General features: G+C 52.1%; 2 protein-coding genes across 10 annotated transcripts in view; one reads left to right on the top strand and one right to left on the bottom strand.

Annotated features, from left to right (window-relative positions):
* Positions 1-8,311, bottom strand: LOC101913016 (low density lipoprotein receptor adapter protein 1-like). 8 transcript variants are annotated; one of them, XM_055810721.1, is made up of 9 exons: positions 8,114-8,311; positions 5,605-5,747; positions 4,973-5,085; positions 3,912-4,026; positions 3,467-3,539; positions 2,937-3,049; positions 1,883-1,932; positions 897-982; positions 1-735 (listed from the first exon to the last, which is right to left on the bottom strand). In XM_055810721.1, the coding sequence occupies exons 1-9, from the start codon at positions 8,196-8,198 to the stop codon at positions 578-580; spliced, it is 936 nt and encodes a 311-aa protein (XP_055666696.1). In that variant the 5' UTR covers positions 8,199-8,311; the 3' UTR covers positions 1-577. The 8 variants fall into 8 exon arrangements, 4 of the variants coding, with proteins under 4 accessions (XP_055666696.1, XP_055666697.1, XP_055666698.1 ...); XM_055810722.1 differs by having other exon boundaries at positions 897-979; XM_055810723.1 differs by having other exon boundaries at positions 897-937.
* The window catches only part of IFT172 (intraflagellar transport 172), a 38,508-nt gene continuing 28,818 nt past the window's right edge, over positions 8,294-17,983 (top strand). For both annotated transcript variants that reach the window (XM_055810720.1, XM_055810719.1), the window contains exons 1-11: positions 8,294-8,433; positions 8,530-8,673; positions 8,801-8,913; positions 9,416-9,455; positions 12,192-12,257; positions 12,647-12,726; positions 14,221-14,308; positions 15,156-15,370; positions 15,467-15,590; positions 16,689-16,784; positions 17,395-17,556. In XM_055810720.1, the coding sequence (XP_055666695.1) occupies positions 8,395-8,433; positions 8,530-8,673; positions 8,801-8,913; positions 9,416-9,455; positions 12,192-12,257; positions 12,647-12,726; positions 14,221-14,308; positions 15,156-15,370; positions 15,467-15,590; positions 16,689-16,784; positions 17,395-17,556 (1,167 nt within the window). In that variant the 5' untranslated portion in view covers positions 8,294-8,394. The remainder of the gene's footprint in view (positions 8,434-8,529; positions 8,674-8,800; positions 8,914-9,415; positions 9,456-12,191; positions 12,258-12,646; positions 12,727-14,220; positions 14,309-15,155; positions 15,371-15,466; positions 15,591-16,688; positions 16,785-17,394; positions 17,557-17,983) is intronic.

Here is a 17,983-nt window from a genome sequence, read left to right as displayed (position 1 = left end):
AAAACAAACCAAAAATTGGTTTATTTCCCTGTAAAGACAGAGCTTTCCTTTAAAAACCAGCTCATTTCACTTATGTGAGTGTGGGACTGAAACACAGGGGCAAGGCCTTTCTCACTCCTCCAAGCCAAGAGCTATCGCTCCCTGAGAGTCACATGTGCTGAGCAAGTCCTCCACCATCTCCAGGGGGCTGCTCAGCCTCATCAGGTCCCCACAGCTGCCACCATGAGCAAAGCAGGAGAAACAAGTGAGACAGGTCAGATGCAGCGCGATCTGAGGTGCACTGGCTGCACCCTGCAGGCTCAGAGCACTTGGGGTGGCTCTGCATGCACTGGGAGCGGGCGGAGCAAGGAGCACTGGTCCACCAGCCCTAGCTGGGAGCAGCTGCAGCTTGAGGCGGTTCATGCAGGCAAAGAGCAGGACAAGGAGCAGGTGTCGCAGTCTGTGCACTTCGTGGCAGCGGTGCCAGCAGACCCCATGCCTGGAATGCAGTGCCGGAGGCAGGGGCAGGCACTGTCTGGCCTGGGTGCAGGCACAGGGTGAATCCTGAGTGGCTGGTCCATTGTTGCAGAGATTTGGCTTAGCCCAGGGGAGTCTTGGGGCCAGCAGTCCTGGGGCCAGCAGTGGGGAGGTCTCCAACCCCTCCTAGCCCCTTCCAGCTGTCTGGGGGTTGCCCCAGGCGGTAGCACAGTAGCTGTGCAGTAGGAGAGCTTGCTCGGGGCACAAGAGGTGCTGACTCTGAAAAGCAAGAGGGAGACCTGGTTTACGAGGCGTGCAGTTAGGAATCCAGCACAGCCTGGGAGGGGAAGCAGACCTTCCCAGGTGATCCATCAACCCCCTCTTCCTGCAGAGGACATGCTGGGGGATGTGGTAAAACAGCACTGAAGGAAGGAACTTACCTGTTGGGCTGTGGGATCCCTTCCCCAGCTCCTCCATGCTGCTTTGGAAGAGAACAGAGCACCCATCATACCCCAAGCAAGCCCTGCTAAGAGACACAGCATGCTCATAACCCTGACAACACAGGCACAGCACAGCACTATCAGGCACTCAAAAGTGCAGAATTCCCTAGTCCGCTTGCTACCAAACCCAGGCCAGCCTTTCCTGAGACTGCAAAGCCACATCTCCTTCCCATCAGGAGCCTCCAGGCACAAAGGGCTGCCACTTCGCAGGGCCACACACATAGCTCTAGTCTGTGCACACACTGTTTCCTGGCTGACACCAGCTCAGACCAGGCTCAGCCCTGCGGTGCTGACAGACCCCAGCCAGGTGCCAGCTGCCAGGTACACAGAGAACAGCCACAATGGAACAGGCCTCTTGCAACCACCACCACCACAGGCACTTCTGCAAAGACCTACAGGTTGATCCTCCACTGCTGGACTGGTACCATCAGCTCCTCCAAAGCAAAGGAGAGACACCAGCAAGCTCAGCCCGAGGCCCTAGTCCACGCAGAAGTCAGCATGACCAGGATTCCAACCTGGCCCAAGCCCCAGGGAAATCAGTGAGAGGAGAGGGACAACTCTGAGTCCCACCTGAGAACCATACATGGATAGGCTGGCCTCAGCACAGTGGCGGAAACAGAACAAGTAACATCTCTGGATACATCCTGAGGGTCATCATCTGCCCCTCACAGCCCCACTGCAAAAGCTGAACTGCAGTATCTGCCCCTCCACAGCTCAGCTCCCTGTTCACTCAACCTCTCAGGCACAGAGGCAGAGAAAGTAGCAGGAGGCTCCCACGTGCTGCCATGCAGATCTCCTCCACACTCCCACCACACCCCCACCACACCCCTGGCACCAGCAGTTCCGCTCGCACCGGGTGCAGAGAAGGAAACAAAACAAGGTTTGTCAGAGGGATCCCTCAACACAACCAGCAGTTCATCACCTACCCAGATAAGGTTTCAGTGATGTTATCATCTTCCTCCTCCTCTTCCTCCTCCTGGTAAACAAACAAAACAAAACCAAACCAAAAAGAAAAAAAAAACACCATGACACCTCACTGCCTGGCAAGTCTCTGCCAGGAGCAAGGCTGGGCAGCCCAGAGCCTATTCTGGAGCAGCAGGGCAGTCCCTGGTCCCTTCAGAAGACACAGTCACCCACCAGGCATGGCATAGACAAAGGGTGCCTACAGGCAGTAGGGGGAAAGGTGGCACCTGCAGCACTGGGCTGCTGAAATCTTCAGGGCTCAGGCACGCAGCCACACCAAGGGGAGACAGAGCACGGCTATTCTCACACCCCCTCCAGCCAACAGAGCACCAAACGGGCTGTGAGCAGGGAACAAGCACAGACAGCTGCTGCACACAGCACACCTGTGCCCAGAGACAGGAGCCAGGTAAGTGCATCTTGCAGCTGGAGGGCCAGGCAGAGGAGCACCCAGGAGCAGGCTGCAAGCAAGCGTGACCCTAAGCACTGTCAGGCTGGGCCAGCACTGGAAGCATGAGGCCAAGGACCAAGCATCCAGAGGCTCCTGGGCAGGGACACAGTGAGACCGGCAACACTGGCAATGCTCTGACTGGCCCTGGCCATGCAGTAGGTGTAGTGCAGATGGACAGGGCTGAGCCTTAGCTCAGGCTGGCAAGACGACAACCAAAGGGTCCTCTCCTTCAGAGACAGTGTCTCACCCCTAGCCACGGCACCAAGTGTGCAGAGCCAGTCCCAGCTCCCTCTTTGACAGTGCCGGCAGAGCAGGGCTGAGAGCTGCAGCAATGCTGAGCCTGATAGGAGAGCTCCTGGAGCAAAGATCACCTGAGGAACCGCACCTGCCTTGTGAGCCAGACAGAGCACAGTGCCCTTTTTCACATCAGGCCACCAAGTGCAAGGGAGGCTGAGCAGGTATCGACAGGGTCCTGGCAGGCCAGAAGGAGGGAGCTGCATAAGGGTTACTCTTTTCCTGCCCTGATGTGAGACAGCCCTGGGCATGGGCCAGGCTTGCACATACTGTACCCCAAACTGGTGTCTGAAGGGAGGGCTCCCCGGGGGGGCTGGCTCACTTGGTCTGCCGGGCTCACTGCTCTCCAAGACACATGAAGGGTGAAGGGGCTGTTCCTGCCTAGAGCCTGGGACAGGGCAAAAGCAGCAGTGTTAGTGCCTGCAACCTGCAGAAGGCCCAGCAGGGGATGTACGGGCAGGACTGTGCGCTAGGGACAGATACCCCCTGCAAACAACGGTGAGAGATCACTGCTCAGGGCAGGAGCCACAGGACCCTGAGCTGTGCTACGGCTCAGCAATGCAGGAGAGTTCAGTGTAGACAGCAGGGACATCCCCCACCCCACCCCAGCCAGAGACAGAGCAAGCTCCCCGTGTGGGGCAGTGGCAGAGAACACAACAGCAGGGACAACTCTCTCCCTGCCTGGTATGCTTCACCAGCCAGGCAGCAAGCCATGTCTCCTCCACAGAGCCCTAGACATGGTCCCAGACTGGAGACCCCAACCCCAGGGCTAAGCAGAGGGACGTGTCTGAGAAATTCCTCCTACCTGCATGTGCTGCTTCCCAGAGATCCAGTGCCATCTGAAAGGCTTGGGCCACAGTCAGAGTCACAGCCTGGGCCTGTGTACAAGAGAGGAAACATCTGCTTCCATGGGCCTTCAAGCTCACTGCCATGAAATACAAGGGCCCCCAGGCCTTCCCTCACTACCTTTCTCTGCAGGGCAGACACAGAGAAGGCCAGAGCTCAAGGCTGTGTCTGTCTACCCATGTGGGCCAGCTATCACTGAGAGGAGATCCCAGAGGAGCTAGGACAGAAGAATCTCCTTTTCCTCACCATCTGCCTCTGCAGTGTGTGAGCACACATGTTCCCTGGCTCCATTTCCAGATGAGGTGCACAGAGGTAAGGGCCTTCTCTCTCTAAAAAGGGGGAGAAGGAAGACCCTCGCTCCCACCCTTACCTCATGGAGCCAAGAGCAGAAGGGTAGTGCTTACGATCTTCTTCTTGGGCGAGAGGAAGGCATGGCACTCCAGTGCCCCACTCTCCTGGCTCTGGGCGACATAAGCGAAGACTTTGTTCTGCAGCTTGTCTGTTGTGCAGTAGGAGATCCTGCAGGCAGAGAGGAGCTGCTCAGGGCAGCAAGGGACTCCAGCACAGGCCTTCTGCTGTGCTCCCAGCACATGCAACAAGCAGTGCTGACAGACCGAGGCTTTCATCTGCCCCAGATGATCAGGCAGCCCAAACCCCAGCAAAGGCCAGAGGCTGCCTGGAACCTACAGCTAGTAAGAGATGGATGCATCCACAGGCATTCCCTCCTGCACTGCCCCAGCGTGCTCCTCTGTCCTCTGATGCCCAGTTCAACCCCACGTATGAACTCAAAAACTGAGACAAAAGGAGCATTGAAGGGTGGGTGATTGCCTCCAAGGACATGACTGGAGGCCATGCAGTAGGATGGTCTGCTTGCACATCTGCTCTGGTGCCAATACCCAAATTCTGCACCGAAGAGATGTCCTGTCTCTGCTTCCCATCTAGCCACCAGCCTGCAGCCACACTCCCCTCACACCTGGCGCATGCAGACACCCACTCCAGCCAAAGCACAGCTGGCAACAGTAAAAAACCCAACACATCAGCTCTGACAGCAACTGCCTTTAGCCAGCCCAAGCTGCAGTCCATGGCACCCTCGTGCCGTTGCAGCCAGAAGGGTGGTCCTGTGTCAGCACAGAGAGACAGACATGCAGTCCTGCCCCAACTGTGGGGTGTTCCAACCATCAGCCTCCTCATCCTGCTTGAATGCCAGAAGAGACAAGCAGGGCCCAGGAAAAAGATAGATGGACTGTCCCAGAACTCAAGGCTGCCCAGCACCCTACCTGCCTTCAGCCCCAGGCAGTGCTGTGGAGCACAGCAAGGAGAAGGCACATGCCTCAGGGAGCCAAAGGAAGACCTAAGATTGAAGGTACCACTAACAGAAGGCCCAGCCCTCCCTGGCTGCTCAAGATACCATCAGTCACCAGCTGGCTGCTGGGGAACACCCAGGCCTTCCACACGCCATGCCCACCTGTAGATGGAGATGTTCTCAACCATCTCCTTTGTGTCTGCATCCTGCAGCGAGATGCCCCTCGGAGACACCGTCAGAATCACCTTCTGGAACTTGCGAGCTCCCACCCGTGCCTGGCAGTGGGGAGAACCAGACACCTCTGCAAATCTGGCAAGGGTCTTCAGCCCCCCCTCACTGGCAGGAGTCCCCCAAACCGTAGGGAGTGTCACCCACTTGGACCCTTGCTGCAAAGGCTCCTGCTATAGGGATGGGAAAGGAGAGCCTGGAGCTCAGGCATGCCCTGCATGGAACACCTCTGGAATCCATTCACACCTCCCAGACAGAGGGACAGACCCCACCGCCCCCAGTACTTCACCCTCCTCTCCATGCTGTGACAGGCATAGCTCTGCTCCTAGCCATGTTCCTGGTGTGAAAGCAGGCAGCGGCAGCTGTCCTGCAGGAAGACAGCTTCCTCCACTGCACACAGGCAGAGACCAGCCAGCCTCTTGCATGCCACCCTCCTCCTGGGAACAGCACAGTCCCCCACTGGGGTTCCAGGCTGGGACATGGGACACTTCGCGGAGTCCAGGGTCTGGGCTCTGACTTGGCTCTTCTCCACTCCAGCACAGCAGGGCCCCTGGGCCAGCTCTCACCGTGGCCACGATCCTGCGGATGGCAGCAGCAGCCATGTCTTCTCCTTTGGGTTTTTCTACCAGTGTCATGCCTAGATACTTCAGTGTGAAGCACATCCCCTCAAGCAGTGGCTCCTGCATGTCAGCCCAGCTCTCAGGAAGCTCTGCAAAGACAAAATATCTTAGAAGCCAGCGGCAAAAGGGCTAATCCCAGCACAGCCACCCCACCTCGTTGCAGTTTCACTGCTCCCAGCAGCAACACTGCTGCCTGCACTGAGCTCAGCACCCTCCTGGCTCTGTGACTTCCTTGGAAGAGGAACAGGAGGACAGTTCACCCTCAAAGCTTTAGTCCTCCATCCCTAGAGGTACAGGCTCTGTCAGCATAGATAGTAAGCTCCTGCTTATCTGCACAGGGCCTCAAATGCTGCAGCGTACACAGCTATCTGCGGAAACCTTGCGCTCCTGGGTCTCACCTATGTTATTACCAGCAGGATGTTCTCTGTACTGTATTCATCTCACCCATCTAAGCTGCACACCTCACGAACAGCAGCATTTGCTGCCACACTCTGTCAGATCAAAATCCCCAAGTTGTCCAAAGCGACCAAAGCCAAACCCTCTGGTAGCTATCATGTGCAGCAACAGGCTGCCAGGGAAAGGGTAGGTCATCCAGCACTGACAATCCAAACTGAGGTGACTGGGAAGCAACTGCTCCACAAAGATTCTGTGTTTAGGAAGAGCTCAGGCTGGTGGTTCAAGGATGCAAACTAGCTTCCAGGAAACATGTTTTATGGATGAACGCCAACAAGCAGAGGGAAGAGAGCTCCCATGTGCATTACTTTGCAGGTCACAGAATTAAAGAGGCACTGGCTCATTTCTCATGTCCTCTCTTTTCAAACCCCTGTTGCAGTCAAGTGGTGGTGGTGGGGGAATGCAAAAAAACCCACACACAAATGGGCAGTGTCTGTTCACTCAGAAGGGTTCCCTAGGGACAGTCCTCTGCATCTCCAGCTTCCTTCAGAAACCAGTCTGTTTCACCAGCATGTTCTGCCACACAGCAAATGTGCTGGTGGGAGAAGGAGCCCTGGCCCTACAATTGGTCCTGACACTGCTGTTGGCAGAGGACACACAAAGCAAGCACTGCAGAAGCATCCATTTGACGTCTGCTCCCACAAGACAAAGCCATTGGCTTCAGCAGAAAGCTCGCCCTCATTGAAGGCAAAAGCTTTAGTTATCAGACTAGTGTGCCACACACAAAGAACAATCCTCTTGTGCCAAGGACTTCCTGGTGCTAATTTTCAAGGAGAGCTGAAGCAGGTATTAGCACACATTTACTTTCCTCAGATCCCAAAGAGTACAGGGATGGTGAGAGAGGAGATATGCAGAAGGGCTAAGACACAGAAAGTCAGGCTCTCTCTCCTTGGGGATGCAGTTCACAGAGGGAAGGAACAGGAACACAGAAGTTACACGCTCTGCTGCAAATACCACGTTTGTACACTTCCCTGGGAATTGCCTAGGTATCTACTGTTCACACTAAGATACTACTTTTCAGGGTTATTTTTTATCTCTTTCCTGGGATTAGCTCCCTGAACATTACTGGCACACTTGCAGAAGGCTCCGACTCATAACTGGAATAAGCTGAACCCACAGGGAAATCAGGAGACCTTATTCGCACAGCATACTCCTGCAGAAATCACAACTACCGGGGAATGCATCTGGTCCCATACAGGTGTCAGGGACCTCTACCCAGGGTAGAGGGGCACTGTCCAGCTCCCAGCTCTGAGAGCAGCCCACTCGTGCCAGGGCTGCCAGAGCAGCTCTCCTGCTCCAACAAAGCTTTCGGGCAGCCGCGACTGCGAAAGCCCAGGCACAGCCCTCCGGCTTCACAGAGCTCCCGCACTGTCTGTGGGGTCCATCACAGATCCGGCTGTGCCACAGCCAGTGGCAGTCAGCCAGTGGGCCTGCCACACTCACTGCGTGCACGCCCACACCTGCCCAGGCCCAGATGCAGTGCCTCGGGGAGGCCAGGGCCCGCGCAGGCTGGGGAGGGTGCCCAGGGATGAGGCACAGCGTGCTCCGTGGCACCGCTGGCACTGCCCTTCGCAGCCACCCAAGGCCTCGGCCCGCTGGCGTCTGTGGCCTCAGTTCAATAGCGGGGCAAGAGGCTGGCAGCCGGGGGAGCGCCAGGCAAGCGGCCTGTGCGCTGCTGCCCACCTCGGCCTGTAGTCCCACGGCCTCTCTGCGGCCTGCCCCACAGCCTGGCCTGCCAGCCCGCGGCCTGCCCATGGCCAGTGCCACGGCCTGCCCCACGGCCCGCCGCCCGGGCCCCCCGCCAGCCCGTCTCGCCCCGCGGCCCCACGGCCACAGCCGCGTCCCGCGAGCACCGCTCCCCACGGCGGGCAGCAGCCGCCCCCCGGGCCCTCCCCGACCGAGACGCGGATCCCTGCCCGGAGCGACGCGGCTCAGGGGAGCCCGAGCCCGGCCCCGATCCCGCGGCCCCCGCCCGCCCCCCGGCCCCGCGGCCTGCACTCACTGCGCCGCCGGCGGAGCCCCAGGCCGTGCCGGGCGAGGCGCGGGCTCCGCAGCACGGCGCGCCCCGCCGCCCGCAGCGCCTCCATGGCAGAGCCGAGCCCGAGCCCTGCCGGTACCGGTACCGGCACTGGGGGGGGAGACGGGGGGGTGTCCCGGCTGCGCCCGGCGCGCTGACGTCAGTAGCGGCGGAGGCGCCGGGTTGCCGTGGCAACGGGGGGCGGAACGCGGCGGGCCCGGCGGCGGCGGCGGCACGGACCCATCCCGGTGCCGGTACTCGGCGCGATGCGGCTGCGGCATGTGCGGACCCTGCTGGCCCCGCAGGTGGGGTGGGATGGGGCAGGGCCGGGCGGGGGGCAGCGGGCCGGGCCGGGCCGGGCCGGGGGGAGCGGCGGTGCTGAGGCTGCGTGTGCCCCGCAGGACGGGACGGCGCGGGTGACCTGCATGGCCTGGTCGGCCAGCAGCGCCCGGTTCGCTGTCTGCACAGCGGAGCGGGTGGTGCTGCTGTACGACGAGCAGGGCGAGAGGCGCGACAAGTTCTCCACCAAGCCCGCTGACGCCAAGGTGAGGGCCCGGGTAAGGGTGGCCGCCGGCGGGGCCTGCTGCGCCGGGGCCGGGCCGGAGCCGGGTGAGGGGCGCTGGGGGCCGGGCAGGGGCGCTAGGGGCCGCTCACCCCACGTCCTCCCCGCAGTACGGCCGGAAAAGCTACGCGGTCAGAGGCATGGCCTTCTCCCCGGACTCCACCAAAATCGCCATTGGCCAGACCGACAACATCGTCTACGTCTACAGGATCGGCGAGGAGTGGTGAGCGTGGCAGTGGCCAGCCCTGGCACCGTGCTTTCCAAGGGGGCATCGATGCCACCCCATCGCTGGCCCGGCTTGGCCCTTCACACGCCGGGACTCTTGCCTGGCTTCGATGGCAGCCCTCATGGAGCCCTGTGCCAGGGTGCACCAGCTGGGCTCCCATGGAGCCGGAGCCATGAGGCCGGTACTGCTGTCCCCTGTTCCCTGGGTGTGGAATGGTGGCACACACCTGCCGCACACGTTGCTGGCATGTGCCGTGCTGAAGGTGCTCGGGAGGGCAGGCCACCAGAATTTGGGAAGCTCAGAATTTGCTTTTGGGGGTTTTTTGTTTTTTTTTAATTATCTATCTAAAATTGGCTTGTGATAAGACAACCAGTGTGCAAAGCTTAAATGGCCTGTGTTAGGCAATACTGAACCAGGCTGAGTACAAACAGTAGGGTAACTCAAACAGGCAGTATTACTAGCTTCACTGATAGTCATTTTTGTCTACCTTTTCCTGCAGGGGTGACAAGAAGGTGATATGCAACAAGTTCATCCAAACGGTGAGACCCAGACCCTTGTTCAACTCCCATTTTTTCCAGCATATGTAGGATTAAGACAATTAGAGGTGTCTCTGCTGATGCTCACGGGTGTACTTGGCCAAACTGTCAGTGGTACTTGATCTCCAAAAGGTGCAGGTAGATCCTGAGATCATCTCTAAATTTTGAGGCATGCATGACTCACCGAGCTTCAGAGGCCTCGTAACACAGCAATTAATCATTGAATGATCAATGCAGTCAATTAAAAAACTTTGGGGACTACTTTAGGCATCAGTAGACTTAAGGGAGTTGAACGGGAAAAAGGAGGAGAGACTCTGAGCCCAGCTATTTGTGACAGGTTGGCATGTCTAAGCCCCAAGTTTCCTTATTAGCCACAATGTGAAGTGTGCAGAATTCAGTCAAACTGCACACTTTTCACATGTTCAAAGGCCTCAGGTTTGTAGTTTCAGTTAGATTATCTCCTTGGCTGCCTTTGTGTTCTGTTGCTTTGGCTCTGCCTGCACGCGTCAGAGAGCAGTCTACTCAGTAGGTCTGTGGCAAGGATTGTCCTGAGGGTGATGTGAGTATCTGGAAAAGGCAAAGGTGTTATAAATTCCTTGCACAGAAAGCCATCCATATGTGAAAATGCAGCATACTGACTATGTCTTCTACTTTCAGAAGCAAATGTCCAGCAGCCGCCCTAGGCTTTGCAGCCAGTTGCCATCACACTGTGACCCCCACTTTCTCTGTGTCTCTAGCAAAGTTCTCTGCTCGTTTGGCCCCTGAAGTAGCCAGTACCAGTTAGGAGGAATCATCCTCCTGGGCCAAATCCCCAGAAGACGCAGGCAGAGCTGCCTCTGATGGAGTTGCTAGAGATTCTGTGTCAGGCTTTCTCAAGCTGCCTCTCAGGTGAAGGGCAGCTTCTGCCTCTGGATTGAAAGTCTGCTCCTCAGGGTTGCGTTGTGGCCCACCACTGTGACTGCTCTTAGGGCTGCTTAGGAGGGCCCTCTGGCCTTTCTGAACACTCCCTCCTGGCTGCAGGAGGGGAACCCATGTAACTATTGCTCTGGTGATAGTGAAGAAAGCTGTTCGTCAGCCTTTGTGGTTGAGCTGGTGTGCTGAGTCGTCATGACACTGGAATAGAGTGTCGTGAGGGAGAGAGAGCAAGAGGGGCTTGGTGTCCACTTATCCCTTTCCTGAACACTGTGGTTATCCCAGGTGTGGGTAACTGTAGCCTCATGGAGAGTCCTGCCTGCAGGCAGGACTAGCTTCCTGCCCCTCTGGCTCTGCTTTGCTGCAGCAGCCTGGCTAATGGCCTGGTGGGAGGCTGCTTGCCTCTCACAAGCTTAGGTGCTGTGCACAGCATGTGTACCATTCTTTGTATTTTTAATGTGGCGGTTCATTTCTCTTTTCTCTCATTCCTCATTTTTCCCACGCCTTTTCTACCATTTCTATCATAATAAATCCTTTCTTTTTTCTGATACTGTATATGTGGGTTTTGACCTCTGTGTCCAATTTTCTCCTGTAGCTAAATATTGTTATTTACAAATTTTTGGTGTGTTCAGTCAGTATGAGAGATCATTTGTCAAGTCCTTTCCCTCTCCTGCCATTTGCAAAACCTGCTGGGCACTCGTACACATCTTGTGGATACAGTGACACTGTCCTGCTCCAAGCAAGACATCCTGCTAGAGGGTCAGGATGAGTATGTGCAAGTTTGATTTCTTTGCACTAGTAGCTGAGCACGTTACTGCTTTGTGAGGCTTGTTTCTAAGCTGCCAATGGGCGGCTTGTGGTTGTGTTGAAATGAAAATAAGGGTCTGGCAGATGATGAGGGAAATAGACAGATGACTGAGAAACAAGTGTATTAAAAAATAGGTCATTGGTTGGACACAGAAATTATGAGCAGCCAAGGTATGCAAGGACAGTTTGGTATCTGATTGTATCTGTGTTTGCTGATGTGGATGGTAAGCGTGGGGGATAGAAGGGGAGATGAATAAATGAGGGTGTATATATGTCTAAAGCAGGGTCAGATGCTTAACGTGGAACAGATGAGCCAGTGAGACTAGTGCTGGTGGCACAGTGTCAGACACCAGCCTTCTTACTGACTGAAATTCTTCAGTTTAAATGTGAAGTGGTTCGTTAATTTTCTTGGCCCTGTCTTACACTTGGGTTTCATGATCAGTTTTATTCATCCTGATGCCCACCCTTAAGAATACCTTTGGTTTGGATTTAATGAACCTGTTTCTACCTGACCTTGGTAGCATCTGATAACCACCTTGCTCATAAATAAAAATTAAAGACTATTTCTGATTCATCAGATGAAGATTCAATGTACAAATATTCTCATCTCTATTACAGACGCTGGCAAGAGTTGAATTATTTTTATGTTTTATACTTGTTGCAAAAAGTCTTTTAAAACAGCCATGATTTTGTACATTCAACAGTAATATGTGGAAAACCATACATCTGATCAATAAGTAGTCCTCTCAGAAGAGCATTCAAAGTGAAGACATCTGGTATAACTTCGATGCCCTGCTTTAGCCTTTCTGAGCCTGCTATTTTGCCCCAGCTCACTACTATCTAGTTCAAGCTTCAGCATGGAGGACCTTAATCCTACTTTGAGATCTGTCCAGATGCCCGCATCTCTTCTTTTTCTTGGTCTGAGTGGTCGTATTGTTCATGAGCTGTCTTATGTAGCAATGGGGCAAGAAGCTAGATAGGGTAGATCTCTCACCTCTCTTTTTGCCTCCTCCGTGACAGAGTGCTGTGACCTGCTTGTTGTGGCCAGCAGAGAACATCATTGTCTTTGGCCTTGCCGAAGGAAAGGTAGAGAAACTTGTTATTTGCCTGATCTTCTTTTCCATGCAGGGGCTGTGAGGGCCTGCAAGCACCTGGGCTGTAGGATAGGAGCCATTCCTCTGTGGCACCGGGCACAGAATAGCGGCAATGGGATTACAGCCCTGACTTGAATTTTCTGGGTCTGGTTCCCGGTTAGCCCTTGAAGGTTTTACTGGATCTTTTGGTCATTTTCCTGACCTTTCTAGAAATGTGGAAGTGTGACTCCAACTTTGCCGCTACTCCAACCTACCAGAAAGCCATTGGCTTCCTGTAACTTCTTGTACTGGTCATGGACTGGGAGACCTCTGGGGATGTTACGCTGGGGGAAATCCACATTCTGCAGACAGAAGCAACATTGATCATGCTCTCTTTCTCAGGTTCGTTTAGCAAATACAAAGAACAACAAGTCTTCCACCATTTATGGGACAGATTCCTATGTGGTCTCGCTAACTTCCAAGTGAGTATGGCATTGCTTTAGCCTACACTGCCTTGGCTCAGTCTCCTACCTGCTTTTGGCCCTGGCATAACTGGTGGCGGTATGGGAGGTTGCCATAGTGTCTTTCTGCTGTCAGTTCCTTGTCAAGATAATATAATACTGTGCTTTCCAGAAGGAATTCCTCCCTAAAATCTGATACCTGCCTGTGCCAGCCACACTGGCCCACACAGTTTGGTTGTCCTTTGAACACACTTCAGGATCCAAGTCCCCATGACATTACTTACATACATGGATTTATTTGAATTTGTGACTTTATCAAGATTAAATTTATCAACATCATCCAGCTAATTACTAACATTGTCAAGTTTAAGGGCTAAAAAAAATCATGTAAAAATACTCTGCCAGATAAAACTGTGGCAAGGCTATAATTACGAAAATAATCATAAAGTGCAATTTTAAATTATTTTAATTAAGATTTCATTTTAACTACTTTAGTATCCTTTATCTAAAAAAATTAAGATACATCATGGTCTTAGCAGTGGGATTTTCACTAAATGGTGTCATTGGTGTCATTCTGATTTTTGAGTGCTAGAAAAATTAGAAAAACCTAAAGCTAGTCTAGGACACTGACTTCCTACTGCTGAGAAGTTCCTCCAGTCTGTCTGCCTTTGCCTCTATTCCAGAAGGCTTCTGTTTCCTCTCTCTCTCTCTTCCTATCTCTTCCTGCCCCCCTCTTCCCCTTTTTGTCCTCCTCATCCTCTCCTCTAATCCTCCCCCCACACTCTCTTCCCTTCTTCTTTTATTTCTAAGCACAGCTCATGCTGTTATTGCTATGGTATCAGTGGCAAATCTGGGACTGCAATCATTAGAGTACAGGTGTATGATTCCTGGATTGTTACAGTGTTCATAAAATGTGTATTTTGTGCTTGAATCATCATGAAAAAATGTTCTTTCTGGACACATCGTTAGGCCTATTTCTTCTTCCTTGCTCTCTTCTCCCTGCTTGTGTCAAGAAGTACACAAGACATTAATGCTACAAATAATGGACTTAGGCCTGGAGTGTTTGTCCAGATGTTTTTTTCTCTAAATTTTGTGTTGCTTTTAGGGATTCCTGGCATTATAATATCCAGCCTCACTTCTGGAACAGTTCCAGTGGAAAGGTTGTTTGATATAGCTTGCTATAAGAAATTGTGTGCACGGTCATTATTGCACTGAAGGTTACTTAGCCTCACTGTGGTTTAGTAATACAGAAAGTTGGCTATTGTGATTTTACATGGTGAAGATACTTGATTGGCTGCTCTCCACTCTCCATACTTTTGTCAGCTTTGTTTTTACAGACACCAGTACAGGTACTAGCTATTCTTGTGTTCATCACCCAGCTTGTCTTTGGAGAAGGTTCCTTTGATGTAGAGCATCCACGACGACTCTGGAACTGGCTCCCTTGGGCAGAAATGTGAAAACAGAGGTACAAGTCTTACTGTAATATTGCATCATCCTCTCTGTGTTTCTTTGCAGTGTGTCAGGGAAGGGAATCCTGTCTGGCCATGCAGATGGAACCATAGTGCGCTTCTTCTTTGATGATGAGGGCTCAGGTGAATCACAGGTATCAAAAATCCTTCTTCAGCGAGCACAATTCCTGTTTGTATAACCCACTCCCCAGCTCAAGAGCTCTGGAAAGGGATCAGGCTATGGAGGGAGTACAAGTCTGGAGAGGAGCTACAGTCTGTGCTTGCTAGCGTAGGTTTTACGGAGCGCTGATGAAGACAGGACGGTAGTTAGATGCTTTGAAATACACTGAGTGTGGTGGTAGGAGGGGAAGTTATATTTTTGTGTATGAGACATATGGCTTTTCAGGTGTCTGGAAAGATCTGATTTTAGAGTGTCCAGGAGAATGATGCTTGAACAGCTAAGGGTTCCAGGGAACAGCTGCTGTTGTCTTCTCATTAAGCAATGCATAGCTATCCCAGTTAAACCTGAATCCCAAGTTCAGACACTGTGGAGAGGATACTGTAGGCACCCAGCATTTCTCCTGAGCCTCCCACTTCTCCCCAAAAAGAGTAGTCTCTCTGCTTCAGGCTGTGGTGAAGAGAATGCTATTCTCAGTCAGATCTTTTCTCTCCAGCTGAAGCAGTTTGAGCATGTCTACTCTCTACCATGGTACGCTGAAGGCCCATGTATACTCTGCTATGTTAAGAGTGCATCCCAGTCTAGTCAATGGTACTGGTCTTCTAACTGGCATCAGGAATCTTCTCTCCTGGTTCAGGGAGTGGAATAGTTGATACATCTCTCAGTTCAGGTTTCTGTCTACCTTCCTACAGCCTGGGGCAGGCAGGCGAAGTTGGACTTTAGAGAAGGGCTCATGCTGGTCTTGTTGTGACAGTTGCATATAGACACCAGCTGGGGACTAGAGCCGGTCATGTCTTCAGGATGTTCTTTCCTGTCTATTGTAGGGTAAGTTGGTGACGCATCCCTGTCCTCCTTATGCCCTCGCCTGGGCTTCCAACAGCATTGTGGCTGCAGGTTGCGATAAGAAGATTGTAGCTTATGGGAAGGAGGGCAATGTGATTCAAACCTTTGACTATAGCCGGGACTCATCAGAGAAGGAATTCACCACAGCAGCTGCCAGTCCTGGTGGTCAGTCTGTTGTGATTGGCAGCTATGATAGGTATGGTGCCTGATGGTAAAGTCTCCCCTCTGTTGTGCTTTCTTCTTCAACCATACACATTTCTTTACTTGTCTGCTTTCTCATCTGTGCTCACAGGTTAAGGGTTTTAAACTGGAGCCCGCGCCGCAGTGCCTGGGAGGAAGGCAGACCCAAAGAAATAGCTCACCTCTACACCATCACAGCTCTAGCGTGGAAGAGGGATGGTTCACGCATCTGTGTGGTTTGTATCATCAGCCAGCAACCCTCAGCCCAGGAGTCACACACCAGGGATGGTCTTATGCGTGCTCCTGAGAACAAAGTCGTGTGATGCAGGGAGGGCTTGTGAGAGTGGTCACACCATCACCTAGCTGTGTGATGCAAGGTGCCTAGGCTGAGACCTTGTGCAAGGGACACTGCTGCAGTCAGATATGCAGCGTGCAGAGTATGGAGCTGTAAAATACCATGGATGATTGTGTAAGGGCCCATTAGCAGCAGCAGTCCTCCTTTTTTCACAGAAGCATAATAAGGTCAGCATAGCTTCTCTAAAGCAGTCTCATGAGCACTCTTTCCTCTGAGCACCGGTGAGAAGCAGTATAAAAAATAGTCTGTTATTTAGACTCTATGTTTGTGTGCTATGTTTTCAGTTCAGAGTTGTCTTCTACTTTCAGCTGTTGATCGGCCTTTCTCTGTTAAATAATTCTTCAAAACCTTTTGAATTTTTCTTCAAATCTTTCTGTGTTAAATTGAATAACTTTAAAGCATTTACATTATTTAGGAAGATTGCTATTTACAACTTTAATAGGTTTTGCATCTTTCTATGTTCAACAATCAAGAATCCTTGAAATTTTTTCAGATAGAGAATTAATTGAAATGTGAACAAACATTTGCAGAGAAGGGGAAAGGGCTAAGGGATAGGAGATCAGTGAAAGGAATGGAGGTTTTATAAAGAAAGAGATAAATGTGGAAGGATTCTGCTGGAAGGGAGGACATTGGGAGACTGGGAGAGGGAGAAGTGGGAAACTGAGAAAGATAGTGGGGAAGATGAGGATAAAGGTGATTTTTAACCCCTCTGCCCCTCTTCTTCCTCTGCTGTGTACATGCCAGTGTCTGGTAAGCTCTGTTTCTCTGTTTCTCTGAGAATCTCTCAGTCTTTCTGTTCTCTCAAGAAAGTTAAGATAGGACTGGTTCTCATGCATCTGGGGGCTTGAGCCTTCTTCCCCAGAGCAGCCAGGGCCTGTGAATTTCTGTCTCACCTCTGATCCATATCATGTAAGTAGGGGCTGGAATATCTGTCCTTAACAGAATTCACTGACTGTGTGCAATATGTTTTTTTCTTCAGGGCACTCTGTGTGGAGGAGTTGAACAATTCGACTGCTGCCTTCGCAGAAGCATTTACAAAAATAAATTTGAAATTACATATGTGGGACCAAGCCAGGTAAGAGAATATCCAATGAGGTAAAGTCTCTTGATGAAAATAGGATGTTTGCTAAAACTAGACATGTTTGGAGTTCTGCACCTACTGTTTGTTTATAGCCACTTTGTCAGAAAAGGCATAGGGGATATTCCAGAGACAGGATCAAGGCTGGGTGGAAATCGGCTAGGAACAAAGACAGTGGAATTTATTTCCTAGCTTGTGAATTTGTGTAGGGTACCTCTATGCCAAATGCAGGCTCTTTAAGTGGTTTAATTTCATCCAGTGTTACCTTGCTCAAAATCAGGTGGTAATGGTAAGCCAGCAGTCTAGGCACCCCTCTGTAGTCAGTGGAGAGAGAGCAGGACTCTCAGAGGGTGGCTCATCCTCAGGGCCTAAGTAGTCCTCCAGTTAGTCTGGAAACTTCTAAATGGCTGAAGTGAGAATCCCACACTTCTACAATAGTTGTCATCCCATACAAAAGGAATGCTAAGGTTTCTTTAAAAAGCAGAGTGAAATGAGGTGAGGGGACATCTGAATACCCAATCCTCTGTTGCATAATCTTCCATGGGGCAAAGAAGTCTGTGTTCTTCCTGTGTGCTTGGCCTCATACTGCTTTTTCCCACTTCTCTAGGTCATTGTGAAGAACCTCTCAACAGGAACTCGAGTTGTGTTGAAATCCCAGTATGGTTATGAGATTGACGAGGTGAAGATCTTAGGAAAAGACAGGTATCTGGTGGCCCATACCTCAGAGACGTTATTGCTGGGTGACATCAGCTCCAACAAGCTCAGTGAGGTACTGGAAAATCTGTGGCATTTCTTGAGTGTCAAACGCTTAACTTTGTAACTCAAAGGATAGGTTTTCTGCATGGGAACAATACGTCTATTTTCAAAGAATCATAGAATAATTCAGGTTGGAAGGGACTTTGTGAGGCCTCTTATCAAACTTCCTACCCAAAGGAAGGTCAATATTAAATTCAGATGTCATTGCTCAGATCCCAGTTTCTTTGGTTCCTGTTCCAATGCTTTACTGTCCTCACGGGGGAGAGCTTTTTTCTCAAGTCTCATTGTAATCTCTGTTTTAATTTATGACCATTTCTCACCCTTTCACTGTGCACCTGCCAAAAAAAGCCTGGCATCATTTTATTAGAGGTCTCTTAAGCCTTGCCTTCTCCAGGCTAAAGATGCCAGATTCCTTCAACCTCTCTTTGCAGTGCAAGTGC

Source organism: Falco peregrinus, chromosome 7, assembly GCF_023634155.1.
Source record: "Falco peregrinus isolate bFalPer1 chromosome 7, bFalPer1.pri, whole genome shotgun sequence".
NCBI lineage: Eukaryota > Metazoa > Chordata > Aves > Falconiformes > Falconidae > Falco > Falco peregrinus.
The sequence above is the reverse complement of the archived record's forward strand: the minus strand, read 5'-3'. Positions and strand labels throughout refer to the sequence as shown.

Excerpts from the sequence above, each read along its gene's own strand:
- LOC101913016 (XM_055810721.1), bottom strand. The coding sequence starts at position 8,198 with ATGGAGGCGCTGCGGGCGGCGGGGCGCGCCGTGCTGCGGAGCCCGCGC. Across the intron at positions 5,086-5,604 it reads TCCGCAGGATCGTGGCCACG|GCACGGGTGGGAGCTCGCAA; the intron begins GTGAGAGCTGGC and ends CCCCACTGCCAG. Across the intron at positions 983-1,882 it reads ATCACTGAAACCTTATCTGG|CAGGGCTTGCTTGGGGTATG; the intron begins GTAGGTGATGAA and ends TGTGTCTCTTAG.